Consider the following 20,477-nt stretch of genomic DNA (forward strand, 5'->3'; position numbering starts at 1 on the left):
GTGGCCCTGCAGGTGCAGGTTGTGGGCATGACCAGTGCTCCCTGCTCAGACCCGGCTCCCACGCCTCTTTTCAGGTTGTGTCTTCCAGCCCCTACCTAGGGGACGGACGTGGGGCGGCGGCGCTGCGCCTCCTCAGTGTTCTGCACCCAAACATTCACCCTTTGCTGGGTCAGCATTGGGAGACGACTGTCCCGCTGCTGCTGGGGTACCTGGATGGTGAGGCCAGGGTCAGGATGGGGTGCATAGCCCTGTGGGGAGGGCAGGTCTCAGAGTAGGAGAGTGCTAGCTCTGACCCCACCTTTGCCAAGTGGCACTAGGGTGGCCAATGGGGACTAGGGTTGTATAATTGGAAAAAACAGTCTCCCCTGTCATCCAAGAAAGGCCCCAGATGACCTGGGGCTTGAAAAGCACTCCCGCTGGGTGCTTCCTGGGAGCAGGTGGGGGGCAGCGGGGCGCTGGGGCTTGTCTGTGCTGAGCATCCCCAGCTCCAGGGCAGGTGCTGGGCTCTGAGCCCCACTGGTGCGTGTTGGGATGGGCTGGCCTGCGCGGCTGTCATTTCAGAGCACACAGAAGAGACCCTGCCACAGGAGGAGTGGGAGGAGAAGCTGTTGATGGTGAGGGCCGGGGTACGGCCCATCCTGGGCCTTAAGGTGTTGTCTGGCCTGGGGGGTGCTGGGGTGGCAGAGGCTGGGCCACCTGCCTCGACCTCACCTCGTGGTTTGGCTGGGGAGTCAAGGATCAGGCAGCGTCAAGGCTGAAGACCCCAGCAGCCTTGCGGCGGGGGCCTTGCTGTGACAAGGCACCGGCCCTCTAGCAGTCGCAGCCCCAAGCGTCGGGGGCCACCTCTCACCCTGCCTGGTGAGCCAACTGTGGCATGGCTGTCCCCTGAGGGTTGGCTCTGCCGTCCCCGGCCTCCGCTGGAAGGCGGTCTGCAGCCCCTGCAGCCACAGCACATGGGGATGTGCCCAGGCTCCAGCCAGCCCTGTGAGGGGTCGGGCTCCCAGCCCCTCAGTGGCATCTTGGCCTGCAGTTCCTGCGAGACACCCTGGCCATCATTTCTGACAACGCGTGGATCTGCCAGCTGAGCCTGGAGCTGTGCAGGCAGCTGCCCTGCTACGATGAGGCACCCCAGGAGAAGGTGGGGCACCTGCTGGCGTTCTTGGTGTGGTACTTGGGCTCCGAGTTCCTGGGTCTCGTGTCTGTCACTTGCTGTCTGGGCCCTGTCTCCCATGGCCCTGGTGGCCTGGCAGAGCCTCCTCGTGGTGGCTGAGGGCCAGGAGTGCGAGAGCCCACCGGCCCCACCCCTTATTCCTCAGATGTTGCCCCGGACTCACCCTGCAGTTCTCATCAGCTTGTGGGCAGGAGGTGCACCCCAGGGGCAGCCCCACGGCAGCGCTGGGTCTCCCTGTACTCAGGAGTCAGGCAGAGCCGTGTTCTCTGGTTTTGTTTCAGAACTTCCTGTACAAATGCATAGGAACCACCCTGGGTGCTGCTTCAAGTAAGGAGGTGGTGAGGAAGCACCTTCAAGAGCTGCTGGAGACGGCCAGATACCAGGAGGAGGCAGAACGCGAGGTGGGGCCACTTTCCCTGCAGAAGCCCCAGACACCCCAGGGCTGGAGGACGGTGGCACCTGCTGTTCTCTGAGGCAGCTGGCTAGCCTGCATGCCTGTGTGTGCATACACACGTGGTGTGCGTATATGCAGAGAGAGGGTGTGTGCATGTGTTGTGTGTGCAAGTGTGCGCATGTGTGTACATGTGGGTGTGCCCATGTCCACACGTGACAGTGTGCGTGCATGTGTGGCAGTGCGTGCTCTTCCCTGCCCGGGGTAAGTGTGCTGCCCCCCAGGGCCTCGCCTGCTGCTTCGGAATCTGTGCCATCTCCCACCTCGAGGACACGCTGGCCCAGCTGGAGGACTTCGTGAGGTCAGAGGTCTTCAGAAAATCCATTGGCATTCTCAACATTTTTAAGGTTAGGGTGACACCGGTGCAGGGCTGGGGACAGCTGTCTATCCACAAGTTTGAGGCTCAGGGGGTGCCCTGCGGGCTGGAGTTGGGCAGGAAGCTGGTTGCGTCCCTGGAGCAATTTTTGCTCCTGCATTCCTTCCATGGGCAGGACCTGTGCGTGGGTGCTCCCAGTGGGGAGGGCGGCAGAATGGCCTCCTGGAGGCAAACGTAGCTGTGGCCAGGGCCACGTCTCTGCCAGGTGTGGGTGATGAGAGGGGTTCGCGGCTGGGGCAGGCCTCTGCCCCCTGGTGGCTGGCAGATTCTGCGTTCTTGCCAAACCACCAGCTGTGCTGGCGGAGCCTAAGCCTGGTTTAAGGAAGGAGTGGGCCCCTGCTGCAGGCCCCCAACCCGGCTGTGGTCCCTCTGTTTTCTGTCTCCCGTAACTGTCCCAGTTACAGCATCTCAGGGCTGGACCAAGCATGCAGGGCTTCCCAGCCCTTGCTGTGCGGATGGAGGCTGATCTGCAGCGCAGCAAGAGTGGGGCCTTGAGCTCTTCTCAGCTGCCTCCTGCCTGACTCTCTCACGTGGCTGCGCTGCCTTGACCCTCGGCCCTCTGCTACCTCGGCCCTTGGCCCTCTGTTACTCAGTACCCAGTGGGCCCATGCCTGGCTGGCTGCCTGTGCTCCTGCCCCTTGCAAAGAGGCTCTCCCCATCCCCAGATTCAGGTGGTGCCCTGCATGGCTGGGTCACACCTCTGCTGTCACTGACTGGCTCTGGCCCTTCTTCTGGGAAGATTTCAGGAGTTTCTGAGGCCGAGGATTCCCGTCGGGGAGTGTAATTGTGTAACTGAAGTCCCGCTGGTTCCTCTGGCCTCTCAGGATCGAAGTGAGAATGAAGTGGAGAAGGTGAAGAGTGCTCTGATCCTGTGCTATGGGCACGTGGCGGCCCGGGCCCCCCGGGAGCTGGTGCTGGCCAAGGCGGAGTCAGACATCCTCCGGAACATCAGCCAGCACTTCAGCACCAAGGTGGGCACTGCGGTGGGCCTGCCACGCAGGGGAGCTGGGGCTGCCGGGGAGTCACGTCTTAACTCATTTCACTTTTTGTTGTTCAGGTTCTAGGAATAAAGGTAGAAACCAAGGTACAGTGTGTAGGAATTAAGTGCTGGACTGGCTTCTCTCCTCTCGGCTCTCCTCTGGGCGGGTTGAGCTTCATAGGCAGAGGCCGGAGGGGGAGCTTGGAGCTTGCTGGGGCTTCCTGGTCTCCGTCCTCAGGAGGCATTCGAGAGCATCACCAGGGCTCCTTCCCTGGCCTGGGCCCTGGACGGCAGTGGGAAGAAGGGAGGCGTCTGCGCCTCCGAGGGGCCGGGTCGTGGGCTGTCGCCCCCCAGGGAGTTCAGCCAGCCCCACCCGTCCCAGGACAGCTGGAACCTCCTCTGGCTCTGCTCCCCAGTGCTCGTGGGGGCTGTACCTCCCCGGACCCCAGTGAGCAACTAGGAGAGGGGGCAAGGCCCAAAGCCAGTGGAAGTGGCAGTGGAGGCTCCACTGGCCCCCAAGGCCTCACCCCAGCCTCACTAACAAGTTTCCCTTCTGGCCTCCCTGGCACTAACCTGACAAGCCCCTCTCTCAGGACAGTCAGCCCCTCCTTGAAGAATAGGCCCTCTGGTTCTCCTGCGGTGGCTGGGAGGGCGGGGCTGTTCTGAGAGGTTCTTTTCCCAGCCCTTCAGCGCTCCCCGGAGGACTCTGCTCCTGCTGTGGGGGGCCCTCTGGTCACACCACACAGTGTCTGCTCTGTGGCCTGTCTTCTCTGGAGTGTGACACGGGGGAACCCCTGCGTGGCCCCCCGCTTCTTCCACACGGACTTTGATAAGCAAAAGGGCTGGCTAGAGAGCTCCTTTGAGAGCAGAGTGCTTCTGGCTTCGGAGGAAAGAAAAGGGGGTGTGTGCGGGTTCAGCCCTGGAGGGTGGGCGTGGGCGTCTCCTGTAGCCCTGCGTCCCTGCAGGACCCAGCCCTGAAGCTGTGCCTTGTCCAGAGTGTGTGCATGGTCAGCCGCGCCATCTGCAGCAGCACCCAGGCTGGCTCCTTCCACTTCACCCGGAAAGCAGAGCTGGTGGCACAGATGATGGTGAGCGTGGCCGTGGCCTGGCAGGTCCTCAGGCAGGTTCCTGGGAGACTGAGGCCAGAGGTGGGGACTGGGGGCACTGAGGGTGATAATGTGAAGACAGCCTGGGAACATGGGAGGGGCCAGGTAGGGACACATGGGGCTGTGCTCCTCGGGCCCTGCCTGTCACTTAGGCTGGGGGACAGAGCTTGACCAGGGAGGAGAGCTGGCGTTTCCTCCAAGGGCTGAGTCATGCACCTGCCTCACCCAGGAGTTCATCAGGGCAGAGCCCCCGGACTCCCTGAGGACACCTATTCGGAAGAAAGCCATGCTCACCTGCACTTACTTGGTGTATCCTTTCCTGCCTCTGCACAGGCCCGTGCAGCTGCGTGTGTGCGTGCATGTGTGTGCACGTGTGTGCATGCCTGTGTGCGCACACGTGTATGCGTGTGTGTGCACGTGCGCGCGTGTGCGTGTATGCGCGTATGTGCACGCCTTGTGTGTGCGCATGCTGCGTGGGGTGCCGCCATGGTCTGGAGCAGAGTAAACATGGCAGTGGCTGTGCTGCCCGCACAGGCCTGGAGGTTACTGGGTGTCTGAGTCTCAGCCTTAGGATCATTGTCTGGGGCCCTTAACTTGCCTCTCAGCTCCGTGGAGCCAGCGCTGGACGAGCAGGCCCGGGCGGATGTGATCCATGGCTGCCTGCACAGCATCATGGCCCTGCTACCTGAGCCCAAGGAGGAGGACGGAGGCTGCCAGAAGGTATCCCTGTGTTTCCCTTGCCTGTGTCCACATCCGTGAGAGGGGTGGGAGGCCACTGTAGGCTGCGGGGTCACTGGTGGGGCTGGACGGCCTGGCTCTCCTTCCAGTCCCTGTATCTGGAGACACTGCACGCCCTTGAGGATTTGCTGACGAGCCTCCTGCAGCGGAACATGACCCCCCAAGGCCTGCAGATCATGATTGAGGTGTGCAGGGGGGAACTGTCATGGGGATGGGGATGGGGGCACAGAGGGCACTCCACCTGGCTGCTGGCCCTCTCTCCACATATGGGCACCACAGGGACAGTTTGGTGCTCTCTGCACTTGGGGGTGGTTTATGAACAGGCAGGTGCACCCTCTCCCATCTGCGCTGGCAAGCAGTTGGGGAGGCCCTGACCCAGGTGGGACCTCTGGAGCCTGTCCTCTCCCGCCACTGCATGGCACAGGGATGGGGGGGCCCACGGGTACCCATGGCTCCTGACTGGGGGCCGCTACCAGGGTGGCGCTAGGGTGGGGCCGACCCCCATGCTCGGAGTGTGTTCTTCTAGGACCAAGGTGGCCTCCACCCTGTCCCTCCACAGTCCTGGCTGGCCCTGGGTCCACCTGGGCTGGGTTCTGTCTGTGACCAGACTGGAGGACAGAGTGGCAGGGCCAGAGGAGCTATGGTGGCCTAAGGCTGGCACCACTCTGGGTCCCCGGCTTGGCCCCCTGTAGCCCGGGAAGGATGGCCTGGCAGGGACACTGAGCTGGCCCACGATGCACAAGGCTCCTGCCCCCAGGGCTGCCCTCTGAGCAGTACCTGTGTGACGCCCCTCTTCCTCAGCACCTGAGCCCATGGATCAAGTCCCCAAGAGGTCACGAGCGGGCGCGGGCCCTGGGCCTGAGCGCCCTCCTGCTGCGCTACTTCCTGGAGCACCTGCGTGTCAGCGTGAGTACCTGGGTCCCTGGCCCAGGTGCTGATGCCTGTGGCACTCATGACCCAGAGTGTGAGCTGCCTTCCTGGCTTCCTCTGGCCGCCGCCCCAGCTCAGGCCACAGTCCTCTTCCTTGAGACCTGGATTGAGGGCCTGTCAAGGCCAGGAGTTGTCAGGGATGGCTGCTCAGAATAGAGTCCGTTGTCATCAGGGGCCCACTGTTAGCCGGAAGGAACATGCACCTCTGGTCTCCAGGGCTTCACTGTTGAGCGCGGTGCTGGATTTGGTTGGCGATATTTTTATCATGTTCCAGAAGCATCTATTTCTTTTAATGAGAACTTTTATCAGGAACAGATATTAGATTTTGCTAAATATCTTTTTGTCATCTGTCAGGATTATTCTAGGCTTTCTTTTCTCTCTCTTTTTTTCCCTGAGACAGGGTCTCACTCTGTTGCCCAGGCTGGAGTGCAATGGTGCAAACACAGCTCACTGCAGCCTGGAACTCCTGGGCTCAAGTGATCCTCCCGCCTTGGCCTCCCGAGTAGCTGAGACTACAGGTGCATGCCACCACACCCAGCTGATTTTCTTTTATTTTTTGTAGAGATGGGTCTTGCTACATTGCCCAGGCTGGTCTTGAACTCTTGGGCTCAAGTGATCCTCCTGTCTCGGCCTCCCAAAGTGCTGGGATGACAGATGCTGGGGTTACAGATGTGAGCCACTGCACCTGGCCTTTTGTTAATGCACCAAAACTATCTTTTCTTTTCTTTTTTCTTTCCCTCCCTCCCTCCCTCCCTTCCTCCCTTCCTCCCCTCCTCCCCTCCCTCCCTCCCTCCCTCCCTCCCTCCCTTCCTTCCTCCTTCCCTTCCTTCTTTCTTTCCTTTCTGAGACCGAGTCTTTCGCTCTCACCCAGGCTGGAGTGCAGTGGCGCAATCTTGGCTCACAGCAACCTCCGCCTCCTGGGTTGAAGCGATTCTCCTGCCCCAGCCTCCCGAGTAGCTGGGATTACAGGCGCCCACCACCACTGCCGGCTAATTTTTGTATTTTTAGTAGAGACGGGGTTTCATCCTGTTGGCCTTGAACTGGTCTTGAACTCCCAGGCTGGTCTTGAACTCCTGACCTCAAGTGATCTGCCCACCTCAGCCTCCCAAAGTGCTGGGATTACAGGCATGAGCCACCGCGCCCTGCCAAAACTTTCATTCTTTATGTGGCCAAATCTCGTGTGTTCAGGGCTCTTCCCACCTCATGCTTTCATGGCCTGTTCATCACATAACCCTGGTCTGGCTGAAGCTTACCTTGGTGCATGGTGTGATGGATGCCCAGCCTAAGAACAATGGCTGGTCACCCTGCAGTCTTTCTCTAACATTCCAGCCTTTCCCTTCTGACTTGAAATTCTTTCTCATCAGTGGCGCCCAAGTAGATACCAGGTTTCCATCTGAGCCCAGGATCCTGTGCAAGGGCAGGGTGGGAGCACCTCCCAGGAAGGCCTCGCACGTGGGGGCTGAGAAGGGAGCAGGTGGTGGGAGGGGGACAGGTGCGTCTGCCGGGGAGGAGGTGTGGAAGTAGGAGGAAGCTGTCTGCCTATAGGAGCATGGGAGGAGCAGGACTGAGGAGAGCAGAAAGGCTCTGGAAGGCAGGACCAGGACAGTCAGGGTGTGAGGGGGTCTTGTACAGTCCTGCCCCTCACCCAAATTGGCAGAGCCCGTGCACTCCTCCCATTTGGGGCCCCCTCCTCACCCCAGTTGTCCGTCCGCCTGCACACACCTGCGTGCCCACGTCAGCATGGCCTGGCCCTCCTTCTTGTAGGGGCCCGGCCTGGGAGCCTGTGTGGCCCTGGTGTAGACGAGCTGAGCAGCGCCCACGCTGCAGCAGGAAGGGAGGGAGGAACTCACTGGGAGCTGTGTTGGCCACACTGAGGGCCCAGGGCTTCGTGGACACCAGCAGCACTCCTGGCCACACTCCAGCCCTCCTCTGGGTACAGGTGGCATAGGTGGCATCCACCCACCCCCAGCATTCTAATAGCCCAGGCATCTCCTCCTCCAGGCCCTGGTGCCCTTCCACAACCTGGGCCTTCTCATCGGCCTCTTCTCCCCACGGTGTGCGGACCTGTGGCCTGCCACCCGCCAGGAGGCCGTGGACTGTGTCTACTCCCTGCTGTACCTCCAGCTCGGCTATGAGGGTGAGCCCTCGTCAGGAGTGTGGGGGCCAGTGGTCGTGCAGGGGTGCTTGGAGGGATGAGGTGCAGAGTCCAGGCTGGGGGATTGCCAGGGAGGGCCTGGGCCCGACTGCTCGTTCCTGCCGCCTCTCAGGCTTCTCCCGGGACTACCGCGATGACGTGGCGGAGCGGCTCCTCAGCCTCAAGGACGGCCTCGTGCACCCTGACCCCGCCATTCTCTTCCACACCTGCCACAGTGTAGGCCAGGTACCAGCTGGGAGCTCTGCGGCCGGAAGGCAGGCTGGCACTGTCTGGGGCTAACAGGGACTTCCGAGGTAGCACCTGGCCTCCCCTAGCCTCTGTAAGTGCCACCCATGGCCAGTGGACATGAGCAGGGCCTGGGTGTTTGCATTAGTTGCCGGCGCTGCCCTGCACTGGCCCCATCACCCACACCTGCCTACGCTGGGGCAGTGCAGTCCATACGAGAGGAAGGTGCTATTTGTCTTGAGACCTGGCAGAGGCCGAGGAGAGAATGGGGTGCCATGAGGCACAGCCGTCCTCTCCCTGCCACTGATACCCTGGCCTGCTCATGAAGATGCAGGTTTCTGGAACAGAATCTTCAGCGGCTGCCCTGTGTGGTGTTGTCCCCAAAGGCTACCCAAGAGCCACGTGGGGGGCTAGGATCATCGCCTGCAGGGTGCAGCGGGCTCTAGCCCTCTTGCCAAGGGGCCAGGGACGGGCCCTGCCCTTGGTTCCAGCTGGTCAAGGTGCTTTGTCCACTGCCATCTGAAGGGAGGATGACCCTGGGCACTGCGTCCCCTCCCCGACCCATGCCTGCCTGGTCTACTCTGAGGCTCAGCTCACAACACAAGCTTGAGTATTATTAAAGTATTGCATTACAGGGGGAAAAAAAAAAAAAGTCCTTCCAAGGGGATGAGAAAGCTGCCCCTCCCTCCGTGCTCTCATGTGGGTCCCCAAGCTGGAACACGGCCTGTCTCCATTTGGTGCTTAGGAATGGCCTTCCAGGTCCAGAGACTGTGTCTCCTGCAGAGGAAGGAGGGGTAGGTCACCAGGGCCCTTTCTGGTGCTGGGATCACAGGTGTGAGCTAAGGCTCATGTGCCCTTGACCCCGTGTTCTAGAGAGCTCCAGGGCGACCGCACCACAGGGCTGCTCCCAGCCCACTTCACTGGTCAGAAGGAGCCTGAGGAGGGTACTGTGACCCCAGCCCTGCAGCTGCCCAGGCACCACCTTCCAGGAGCCCGCCCAGATTCCAGCAGGCCCTGGCAGGTTCTGGAGAAGGAGACCCCACCCCCGTGCAGCGAGCTCATTGAAGGCGCAGGGCCCAGCGGCTGGGGCCGGGCTGCAAGAAGGGGCGTGGCTTCCCGCCCTAACGCGAGCCCCTGAGACCCGACGCCTCGGAGAAGTGGCGTTGGGGGTGGCCCCCTTCCCTCAACCTCTGGCATCACCTTCCTCCTAGATTATTGCCAAGCGCCTCCCCCCAGACCAGCTCATCAGCCTCTTGCTAACCATGTTTGAGGCCCTGGGAGACCCCGAAAAGAACTGCTCCCGAGCAGCTACCGTCATGATCAACTGCCTGCTGCAGGAGCGGGGCGGCGTGCTCCAGGAGAAGGTAGGAGAGGGTGGGGCGCGGGGGGGGGCTCCAGGAGAAGGTGGGAGAGGGCGCGGTGGGGCGGGCAGGGCAGGAGTGGGGTAGTGGCTCTTGGAGAGGTGGCACTGCGGGAGAAAACAGTGAGGCTGGCCCTGGCCTGTCCTGGACCACCCTGCCCAGCCCTCCTCGGGTGTGACCCTCACTGCTGTGCCCCCTCTCCCTACAGGACTACCATGGAGAAATCTTTCTCTTATGTCTGAAGACAGGGGTTAGAATTTGGCAAAAACAAGTGCTGAGAGAATAAAGGGGGAAAAGGAAGTGAAAAGGCGGGTGAAAGCACTCATGTTTCCCTTAGCCCACAGTGTGTCAGCCGTCCCCTAGGGCGAGGCAAGCCTGACCTCATGGCCCATTGCTTTGTTTGTTTTCACCCAACATGGTGGTATTTTCCAGCTGTGCAGTAAGCATTTGGCAGTAGGGGTCACCATGGCTGAGGGTGGAGAGGAGACTCCCAGGCCAATACCCACCATGAGCAGGGAGCCCCCTCGTGACAAGGCCCCCAGAGTGAGGCTCATGCTATGCTGCTGCTGGACTTGTGGTGGGCCTGGGGGTCCCAGGGCCAGCGTCCTCCTGCCCATGTTTCCCCCGCGTTCCGTTCACCTGCTTTCTGGAGCAGCAGGACAGTCGCAAACTCACAGTCCCCCAAGTCCCATCCTTCCATCTCAGGCCCAGCTCCATCCTCGGTCTGGGAATCTGTCTCCTTCTCCCTTCCCGCCACGTCCCCAGCCCAGCTCCCGCAGGAGTGCCGTTGGCAGCTGTGTGGGTCCTGCCTCCGGTGGGCCTGCCAGGGGAGCCTGAGAGTTGCACCCAGCAGGCGTGCTGTGAGGGCATGGGGCCGCTGGCTCTGTTGGATGCCTGCCCAGCTCCGAACCAGCCTCTGGGCCACATGTGCCCTTGGCGCTTCCTCTACCTCCCGGGGCACTGGCCACTTTGCACGCGGAATCCAGGTCGTGGCTACAGTTCCTTGGCTTCTGGGCTGTCCATGGCCCACGGGGGATCCTGGCCCTACCTCAGGCTGGCACCAGCAGTATGGAGCTCTGCATCTCATGGGGCTCCCTCATGGCCCCACCCCCTTGGGCTGGCGTAGGTGTGCCCACAGCTGTCCCCCACGCGTGGCCTGACCACCGTGTCCCGCCCATCTACAGGTGCCCGAGATCGTGAGCGTGCTGCGCTCCAAGCTTCAGGAGGCCCAGGGAGAGCACATCCTGCCGGCCGCCCAGCACAGCGTGTACCTCCTGGCCACCCAGCACTGCGCAGCCGTGGTGTCCAGCCTCCTGGGCAGCCCCTTGCCCTTGGACAGGTACCTAGCTCAGACTCCAGGCTTAGGGGTTCCTCTGGAATGATGCTCCCCGAGCCCTCCACCCGGCTCTGCACCCCGACTTTCTGCATGAGTTCCCATGGCTGTAGGCCACGTGGGACAGAAAGTGACATGGAGCCAAGCCCCAGTCTCTCAGGTACCCACGGAGACCTCTCCTCTCCAGGCGTTTTGGGATCCTCACTGGCTCCGGTGGGCCCTGCACAGCACCCCCACAGGGAAGCTGCTGTTTCTGCCTTCCTCTAAGGTCCCAAAACTGCCTAGCTGCTCTGTCGGCCCCAGGCTCCAGCACACACTGGAGGCTGCCCCTCACCCTGTGTCTTGGTTCCGGCTGCCCCAAGCCTTGTCCTTTGCAGGGCATCCACTGCTGCCTGTGAGCAGACCCCCGGGAACTGCCTGATCTGAGCCCCCTCAGGAGCTCAAGGACAACCTTGTCTGTACCATACATCACTATGTCTTCCCAAGCTCACACCTCCCAGCTCCCAGCAAAGGGCAGGGCGTGTCTACCACCCACCAGCCCACTGGGGTCCCCCTTCCTCGCTGAGGCCTCCGGAGCATGGGTCTGCTGGCCCTTCCTTTCTTTGCCATCTTAATCATGGACAGAGGCTGGCCCAGGGGCACCTGGCTTCCTGTGACCTCCAGGAGACTCCATGCTGGGCAAGGCAGAGTGACCCTTCCCCTGGCAGGCGGGGGCGTGAGGCTGCCGTGGGGAACACAGGTTTCCTTGCACCTGGCCCTTTACCCTGTCAGCTTTGCTTTTTTTCATATGCTCTGAGGCCCTCCCATTAGGTGCATCCAAGCTGCAATGCCCACTTCCTCCTGGCAGGGGGGACCCGCAGGCACCTTCTGCTCAGAGGTGCACTTGTCTGGTGGCCCTGCTCCTTCCTGGTACTGTTGACCTTTCTGTGTGTTTGTTTTAAATCTCTTGCATGGTAAATAGCTGCATTTTGTTACTGATAAGAGTGAGTTTAAATCCACTGTCATATCTTTTGTGTCTTTGTTACATGTTTTGTTTTTTAAAAATCTTCTTTCTTGTCCTTTTTTAGATTGACAGTATCCCTCTTACCTCACTTTCTCCACTCAGTTTGTAATCCTGCAGTCTGTTGCTTTTCTTTTAGTGTTTGCCCTAAAGGTGGCTGCATGCGTCCTCACTGAAGTCCAGCATGGGCCCCAAATGCAGGCTGAGGTCTGGGTCTGGCTGGGCTGCTGGGCGCCCGAGTCGTCATGACCGTTGTTCTTGGGCACAGCCGGCGTTGACTTGTATTTCCTCCGTGATTACCGTCTGGCTCATCAATCACTGTTTTCGTTTTCCGTGGAGGCGTGGCTCACACAAAGGGCAAGCACGGAGTCACTGGGCCCCGCAGGACTTTCCAGGTCAAGGCAGAGGAGGTGTCCGGTCCCCAGCAGGCTCCTGTGTGCCCCTCAGTCCCCTAGAGGGTCACGGCCACCTGACCGCCACCACTAGAGGTTTTGGCGATTGTGCTGTGTGGTGGGTCTTCCCGGCCTCTGCTTAGCACAGCGGTGCTGCTGCCCATCCTTCCTCCTTGCCAGGTAGTGCCGGGTGCCGCTGCCCATCCTTCCTCTGCCGGGCAGTGCCGGGTGCCGCTGCCCATCCTTCCTCCTTGCCGGGTAGTGCCGGGTGCTGCTGCCCATCCTTCCTCCTTGCCGGGTAGTGCCGGGTGCTGCTGCCCATCCTTCCTCCTTGCCGGACAGTGCCGGGTGCTACTGCCCATCCTTCCTCCTTGCCGGGCAGTGCCGGGTGCTGCTGCCCATCCTTCCTCCTTGCCGGGCAGTGCCGGGTGCTGCTGCCCATCCTTCCTCCTTGCCGGGCAGTGCCGGGTGCTGCTGCCCATCCTTCCTTCTTGCCGGGCAGTGCCGGGTGCTGCTGCCCATCCTTCCTACTTGCCGGACAGTGCTGGGTGCTGCTGCCCATCCTTTCTCCTTGCCGGGCAGTGCTGGGTGCCGTGTGGGCTGCACTGTGTGTCTGTTTCTAGGTGATGGACATTCAGATTGTTTTTGGTTTGGGGCTGCTGGGGATGGCGATGCTTTGAATGTTCCTGGGAGTGTCTGTTGGTGGGTAGAGCATGCATTTCTCTTTCATGTGTATATAGGAGTGGAATCAAGGCCGGGCACTGTGGCTCATACCTGTAATCCCAGCAGGGAGGCTGAGGCAGGAGGATTACCTGAGGTCAGAAGTTTGCGACCAGCCTGGCCAACATGGCAAAACCCCGTCTCTACTAAAAATATAAAAATTGGACAGGCATGGCCAGGCGCAGTGGCTCACCCCTGTAATCCCAGCACTTTGGGAGGCCGAGGCGGGTGGATCACGAGGTCAGGAGATCGAGACCATCCTGGCTAACACGGTAAAACCCCATCTCTACTAAAAATACAAAAAATTAGCCAGGCGAGGTGGCGGGCGCCTGTAGTCCCAGCTACTCGGGAGGCTGAGGCAGGAGAATGGTGTGAACCCAGGAGGCGGAGCTTGCAGTGAGCCGAGATTGCACCACTGCACTCCAGCCTGGGCGACAGAGCGAGAACTCTCTCTCTCAAAAAAAAAAAAAAAAAAAAAAAATTGGCCAGGCACGGTGGCTCACGCCTATAATCCCAACACTTTGGGAGGCGGACCACCTGAGGTTGGGAGTTCGAGACCAGCCTGACCACCATGGTGAAACTTCATCTCTACTAAAAATACAAAATTAGCCAGGCGTGGTGGTGCCTGCCTGTAATCACAGCTACTCGGGAGGCTGAGGCAGGAGAATCACTTGAACCCAGGAGGCGGAAGATGCAGTGAGCCATGATTGGGCCATTGCACTCCAGCCTGGGCAACGAGAGCGAAACTCCGTCTCAAAAAATGAATAAAATTTATTTCATATATATATATAAATTAGCTAGGCGTGGCAGCACGTGTCTGTAATCCCAGCTACTCAGGAGGCCAAGGCAGGAGAATCGCTTGAACCTGGGAGGTGGAGGTTACAGTGAGCTGAGATCGCGCCGTTGCACTCCAGCCTGGGCAACAGAGCAAGACTCTGTCTCAAAAAAAAAGAAGTGGAGTCACTGTGGCCATCTCTACCCTGCCACCCCGTGAGCTAAGGGTAGATGGGTTCTACATTCATAAATGGTCAGAAAAAGACAAAAAGAATATTTCATGACACGTGAAAATGATAGGAAATCCTGATTCCAGTGTCCATGAGTTAAAGCTTCCGGAAGCAGCCGCTCCATCCACTTCCATGCTGTCTGTGGCTGCTCTCGCACTACAGCGGCAGGCTTGATGAGCTGCCAGAGGCCACCCGGCCCCCAAGGCCTGAGCCACTGTCTGTCCTGGTCAGAAGCTTGCCAGCCCTTCCCTGGGCACAGGTTGGCTTGGCTGTCGTATGCAGCCTCATGGGGGCCCACAGTGGCTGAGTCTGTGGCCTCCTGGCGCCTCAGCGACGGCCACCGCATCCTTGCTGGCACGTGCTGTGTGCCTGCCCTCCTGTGCATTTGTCCACGTTTCCTGCCAGGTCATTTGCTCCCCACGCTCACACCCAGCCCTCTGCTGCTTGCCTTCTGCTTGAAGGACGCTCCTGGAATTCCCACCACGAGGATCAGTGACACACTGTCCGCCTTTGTTGACTTGAGAATGTCTTTATTTGGCCATCCTTTGTGACTGTTCTTTCTGTGGCTTAGTGGAGCTAGGTGGCTTTCCACCTAGCTCAGTGGAGTTTGCTCAGGTGTGTGACAGCACATCACTGTTTCTGGCTTCTGTCGTTGCTCCTGAGAGCCAGGTGAAGTCTCCTAGCACCGCATCTGTCCAGGAAGCCACTGCCTGCTTGTTGCTCATCTGCAGTTTGCAGGTGGGGGTTGCTTTTCCTTTGTTCTGCCAGGCGGCTTCAGGGCTCCCTGTCTGTAGGTCAGTATATTTCATCAGTTCTGAAAAACCCAACCTACTCCTTGTCAGCCATTGTTTCCTCTGCCTCTGGGACATCCATCAAATGTACGTTAGCCCTCATTCCATCTTCCGCGTCCCTTATTCTGTCCTCTGCCTTCCCACGTTATTCTCTGTAATAATTTATCTGAAATTTTTTTATCTTCCTATTCACTAGGTAAGTTCTTAATCTTCCTATTCACTGTTTCTCTCTTCTACTGTATCTAGACTGGCACCAAATATGTCCACTGAGTACATTAGTGTTTCATTTCTAAAAGAGCTGTTTGGTTTTCTTTCAAATTTGCTGTATCTGTTTTTAGAATTTTCAGTTCCCGTCATATTCAGAGTTTGTTGTTCATTTCTGCAAACGCTGAGCGTAGCTGCCTCACGGTGTGTCTGCGGCGCCGTCTGAGTGTTCTTGGCAGCACTGCCAGGTCTCCCTGGGGGCTGCGCTCTTTGACCCTGTGCCGTCCTGAGGCCTGGGCCAGATGCTGCTTCCTCCAGGGAAGATTTGTTCTCCCTCCCAGTAGCTCCCCAGGGACCTCCCACACCACTGCCCTGGGCCCTGTGTGTATAGGCCCAGATTTTTCTCTGTGTCCTTTATTACCAGCTCTGTTTACAGATCCCTGGAGTCAGGGGAAGGGGTGAGCTCAGATCTGAGGCCAAGAGGCCATTTCCCAGCTGGCTGCAGCTGAGGCTGGTGGCCGTGTCTGAGCGTCGTGGAGCCCGGGTCCACAGCACCCAGGTGGCGGGGGGCAGGGATGCCCGGCCCAGGTGCCGGCGGCGCCCTGACCAGCCACGGCCTCAAAGTGACTCTCCTGCTCTGCTCCAGCCACACCTGCATGCTGTGGCGGGCGCTGGCGGTGGAGCCTCGCCTAGCTGCCCAGGTCCTGGGGCTGCTGCTGGAGAAGATGAGTAAGGACGTCCCGTTCAAGGAGAGCCGGGCCTTCCTGCTGGGCCGCACCCCAGACCGCGTGGCCACGCTGCTGCCTCTCTCGGTGAGTCGGGCTCTCGGGGCCACCTTGACACGCTGTCCCTGCCCCGCTTGCCTGGGTGCCCGGGGGCAGGCCTTTTGATGAGGTGGCCCGGACGCCACCCCACAGGCACCTGGAGGCAGCACCGGGCTGGGGGCTCTGAGCTCAGGCTCGTAAAGGCCTCACAGGTGTGGGCCCCCAGGGGAGGCCACTTCATGTTTTATCCTGCGGAAAAAAAATAAACCCAGCTTGGCAGTGTTTTAAGCAGTAAAGCAGCTGTGAGAATTCCCTCCTCCTCCTTCCTGAGGAGCTGAGAACAGATGGCCTGAGGTCTGTCCTGTGAAGGCTGACTGCCCCTCTGTCCCTGTCTCCTGCCTCTACCCCTGAGGGCCAAGCCATGCAGTGGTGCGCCTCGCCCTTCCTGCGCTGCAGCTGGGATCTGAGACCTCCGAGCACACGATGCAGGCGAAGGGGGACGCAGGCTCATTGGGTGCAGGGCTCAGATCTCGTGCGGCCTGGAGGGAGGCATGGCCCTGTGATGACTTCTCCCCCAGGCTACCTGTGCACTGTTTGAGGTCATGTCCACGCCTGCAGCGGGGCCCGCGGTGCTAGAGCTCTACCCCCAGCTGTTTGTGGTGCTTCTGCTGCGCGTCAGCTGCACCGTGGGTGTCCAGCTGCCCCGGAACCTGCAGGCCCAGGAAAGGAGGGGTGCCAGTCCAGCCCTAGCCACCAGGAACCTGGAACCCTGCAGGTATCTGGGTCCCCACTTCCCACCTCCAGTACTGATTCGGAAGCACAGGCATGCGTGTGCACACGCGTGGTGGGGGCGGACGGCAGATCTGAACCATGGGGAGTGTGGGAGTGACTTTGCTCCCAGGGAGCTGGCGCCTCACCCAGGTGCAGGGCTAAGCTGTCAGTGGTGACATCCATGGCCACCCTTCTCACACTGGCTGTGAAGGCCTCCCTCCTTGCCTCTGCCGGCGGTCTGCGCAGTGGTGCTGAACACAGGCGGCTGGTGGGGGCTTCGCGTGGCAGCTCAGGCAGGATCAGGGTGGTGCCTTCTCCTGGGAGTGGAGTTGTGCGGAGTCTTTGGGGTATAGGCTGGGGTCAACCATGGCAGGACCAGCTTTGTCCCTGAAACTGCCCCAGCAGAGCGGCCTTTGGCACGTGTTCACAGCCCCACACGTAAGAGCTGCCCAGGTGCCTGACATGAAGCATTTCAGGTCCTACACACCTGCCCGGGGCCATAGCACAGACAGAGGAGGCTGACACCCTGGGCAGGCGTGGCTGTGTGGCCTGACCCCAGGACCACGAGCCCATGTGAACACAGGGCCGCCATGCCCCACCTGCCCCGGAGGGCTCTCGTTCCATCCCACCCAGGCGCCCAGGTTTGGGTGTGCACCTTGGCCAGGACACACCAGGGGGACAGCCTCACTTCAGCCCCTCCCCCTGTCCCCCTTGGCCAGGACACACCAGGGGGACAGGCGCACTTCAGCCCCCTCCCCCTGCCCCCCTTGGCCAGGACACACCAGGGGGACAGCCTCACTTCAGCCCCTCCCCCTGCCCCAGCACCACAGGCTGCTCAGACCCAGGCCAGCTCGTAAAGCCCAGTGGGGCCGGCTGCCAGCGTTGCTCTGCCCCTAGCAAACTGAGTGGAAAATGTGAATGGGATGGGGCAGCCACCAGCCCCTAGGCCTGGCCTGCTGCGAATCAGTGCCTCCGCCCCGAGCGGTAGGGCTGCGGGCCCCACGCCCACCCCCAGGTGCCCCTTCACTGGGACGATTGCAGAGCCTGGTGTACAGGCCGTTCGCCAGTGGGTCGGACCCTTGTGGGTGCCACATTCTTAAATGTCCTGGGCACACAAGCAAGGGAGGCACCCTCATCCAAATCACTAACACATTCGTGAGCCAAACACACGCTTCCCGTTAGATTTGTCGAAGCTGGTTGTGAGTTGCTGTGCCTGCGCCATTTGCAGCCTGGAGCGCAGCCCCTGGTCCAGATGGGGCCTTGCAGGGCTCGAGGCCTGGAGCAGGGTGTGGAGCTGGAGGCAGAGCTGCACTCAAGCCGGGCCCTGGCTCAGACCATGAGGCCCAGCTGAACTGACTGTGGCCCTGTGGGTTCTCCCTCCGCCTGCGGCTGGCCTGGCCTGTATGTGTCAAGGGCATCTCCCAGGAACTACAGTGACTGGTGTGGCTCTGTCCTCTGCCTGTGGTCAGTGCTGGCTGTCCTGTTCCCAGGGCTGGAAGCCCCCTTGGCACCCAGGCTACTTGGGCTCAAAGATCAGACCCCAACACTGGAACCATGGGACTCCTGGCTTTCCCAGAGCTGCCTTCTTGCACTTCCTACCCTGGGGAGGGAACCCGTGAGAGAGAGGAGCCTGGGGACACTCATCAAGGGCCATGTGAGGGGCTGGCCCTGCTGTTGGTCAGCACCAGACCACCCAGGCACACCCCAAGGGGACAGTGGTATACTGGAAGCAGGCCCCCAGCACCTCCTTCCTGGGCTGCCGAGACCCCCGTGGCCCTCAGCTCCTACAGCCCCTGTCCAGCTCTCAGGCCGCCTCATTCCTGCCGGCATCACCGGCCCTGTGTACCCAACTGTCCAGAAGCCTCATGGGGCCCATCACCAGATCTCTGACAAGCTTGTCTCATGCTCCTGTGCCCACCACACCCTCCTCCTAGATCCCACCTGCATGAGGGCCTCACACACCATCCAGGCGAGTAGGGCCTGGCCCCCAGCTTGGCGGGGCCACTTGTTCCCTGCTAGGCCCACTCCACGTCCCAGCACACCAGGGGCCCTGTGGGACACCTGGCAGGAGGTGACCAGGGCAGTGGCACTGTCACCACCACCAGCGGTCACCACACGGCCCATGCCGCTCGGGGGTTGTCTGCTTTTGGGCCAGGTGCTCCTGAGGACGAAGCCTTGTGGGGACAGAGGTCCAAAGGCGGCGGGGGCCTAAGTGTGAGGTGCTTGAGGGCAGCGGAAAGCCACATGGCAGGGGCTGTGGAGTTGAAATGGAGGGTCCTGCTGGGTGGGGACGCTGGTGCAGGGCATCCTCTGCCCCAGACCGTGCCTGTTGGGTCACACACTACGCCCCGCCCACTGGCAGCCAGGAGTGGAGCAGCCTCAGCAGGGAAGGGCTCATCTGAGCCGATGGTCGATGCCAGGCTCAAGCTGGGCCCTGTAGAGGCTTCAACATCAGACTCTCCCTGCCAGTTTCTGGCCCAGCCACTGCCAGGGAGACCAGAGGGCAAGGTGCTTGCCTGGTGGGGGTCTGGGGAGTCAGAGTTGGCCAAGGTGGCCCCCATTGCACGCCCAGGGTGCCTGCTCTTCAGCACGCCAGCAGCCCCTCCAGCTCTCGGCACCATCCTCCCGCTCACTTGCCAGCCAGCCTCAGCCGACACTGGGAGTGGATCAGGGGCCTGCCCGCCTCCCAGAGGGCTGTGGAGTCTCCTGGGGTACAGGTGTGAGAACCCGAGGTGCCAGGCAGGAACAGGCCGGGGGTGGGGGGCACCTGTGGTGTGGGTGCCCAGCAGCGTCTGGGTGTCCGGAAAGGAAGGCTGGTGCAGCCAGAGGGCTTTGCCTGTGTCCAGCTCTCAGGCTGGTGGCCAGGTGGCCACAGGCTGACCTTGCTACTAGCTCACCTCCAAGCCAACATCTGCGTCCTTGCCTTGGGTGGGGAAACGGGGGGCCTCTAGCAGATGGCCCAGAGCCTGCTTCCTGGAGAGTGGCTCTGGCAGGGATAGGGCTAGCCACCAGGTGGGCAACACGCATTGGGTGCAGACCTGAGGAGTTAATCAGGAAGGGAGGTGGGCTTGTGTGCCCCACCAGCTGAGCACCCTGGCAATCCTGCAGCTCTGCAGTGGACACCCTGCGGTCCATGCTACTCCGCAGTGGCAGCGAGGATGTGGTACAGCGCATGGACCTAGAGGGAGGCTGGGAACTGCTCAGGACCTCGGCGGGGCATGAGGAGGGGGCCACCAGGTTGGCCAGGTGAGCGGGCCCAGCCCACTGCAGCTCCAGCACTGGCTGGGCTCCACCGGATCTCGAGCCCAGGACATGACAGGATCAGGCGGGGGCCCATGCGTGTCAGGCCAATGGTGCCCTGGGCTCCTGCCTGTTCGCTCTCTGGGGCAGGGGTAGGGAGGCACCCCTGCAGAGGCCTGGCGAGGCAAGCTGGGAGGCATCTCTGAGACGTAGAACTCCCAGAACCTGGCAGCTGGCGGTGGAGCGGACCAGGGCTGTGCAGGGTGGAAGGTGCCTGGGTAGGGTTCAGCACAGCAACAGCCCCTGCACCCTCAGCGGCCCCCTTTCCCAGGGCCATGGCTGAGCACGCAGGGCCCCGACTCCCCCTGGTGCTGAAGACGCTGGCATGCACACACAGCAGTGCGTATGAGAACCAGAGGGTGACCACCACCGCCTTCCTAGCCGAGGTAGGGCCTTCCAGGGACAGATGCTGGGCACCAGGGTGGGGCTCCTGCTCAGGACAGGCACGGGATGCCCTTTTCTTACCCCTAAAAGGCCCCTCTCGACCGTGGTCTGTGAGGGAGGTTATGTGGATGCTAGCTACCTCCTCCCCCATGCCAGAACTCACTCAGTCCCACCCAGGGACACCCCCTCTGTGCCTGGTGAGAGGAGGACCGAGGCTCCCTGCAGCCTGTACTCTCCCCAAGTCCTGCTGGGTACATTTGTAGCTGGACAGGGCTGGCCCCTGGGACCCCAGGTGCCCTTGGTGCTGTGGTCTTGGCCTTTG

The 20,477-nt window shown here is 61.0% G+C and overlaps 1 protein-coding gene across 27 annotated transcripts in view; it reads left to right on the top strand.

The window, feature by feature from the left end:
- MROH1 (maestro heat like repeat family member 1) overlaps positions 1–20,477 on the top strand; it is a 111,817-nt gene that overhangs the window by 89,087 nt on the left and 2,253 nt on the right. For 8 of the 27 annotated variants that reach the window (XM_063606488.1, XM_034966901.3, XM_055116081.2 and 5 more), the window contains 20 exons: positions 75–216; positions 562–614; positions 1,031–1,138; positions 1,453–1,572; positions 1,805–1,969; positions 2,823–2,969; positions 3,056–3,082; positions 3,943–4,065; positions 4,313–4,392; positions 4,689–4,803; positions 4,911–5,006; positions 5,623–5,727; positions 7,753–7,888; positions 8,019–8,131; positions 9,343–9,495; positions 10,677–10,831; positions 15,583–15,748; positions 16,279–16,475; positions 19,580–19,717; positions 20,043–20,157. In XM_063606488.1, the coding sequence (XP_063462558.1) occupies positions 75–216; positions 562–614; positions 1,031–1,138; positions 1,453–1,572; positions 1,805–1,969; positions 2,823–2,969; positions 3,056–3,082; positions 3,943–4,065; positions 4,313–4,392; positions 4,689–4,803; positions 4,911–5,006; positions 5,623–5,727; positions 7,753–7,888; positions 8,019–8,131; positions 9,343–9,495; positions 10,677–10,831; positions 15,583–15,748; positions 16,279–16,475; positions 19,580–19,717; positions 20,043–20,157 (2,454 nt within the window). Of the gene's footprint in view, positions 1–74; positions 217–561; positions 615–1,030; positions 1,139–1,452; positions 1,573–1,804; positions 1,970–2,822; positions 2,970–3,055; positions 3,083–3,942; positions 4,066–4,312; positions 4,393–4,688; positions 4,804–4,910; positions 5,007–5,622; positions 5,728–7,752; positions 7,889–8,018; positions 8,132–9,342; positions 9,496–10,676; positions 10,832–15,582; positions 15,749–16,278; positions 16,476–19,579; positions 19,718–20,026; positions 20,158–20,477 lie in introns of all 27 variants that reach the window. The other 19 variants (XM_063606496.1, XM_055116084.2, XM_063606503.1 and 16 more) reach the window with 7 other exon arrangements.

This window comes from Pan paniscus, chromosome 7 (genome assembly GCF_029289425.2).
Source record: "Pan paniscus chromosome 7, NHGRI_mPanPan1-v2.0_pri, whole genome shotgun sequence".
NCBI lineage: Eukaryota > Metazoa > Chordata > Mammalia > Primates > Hominidae > Pan > Pan paniscus.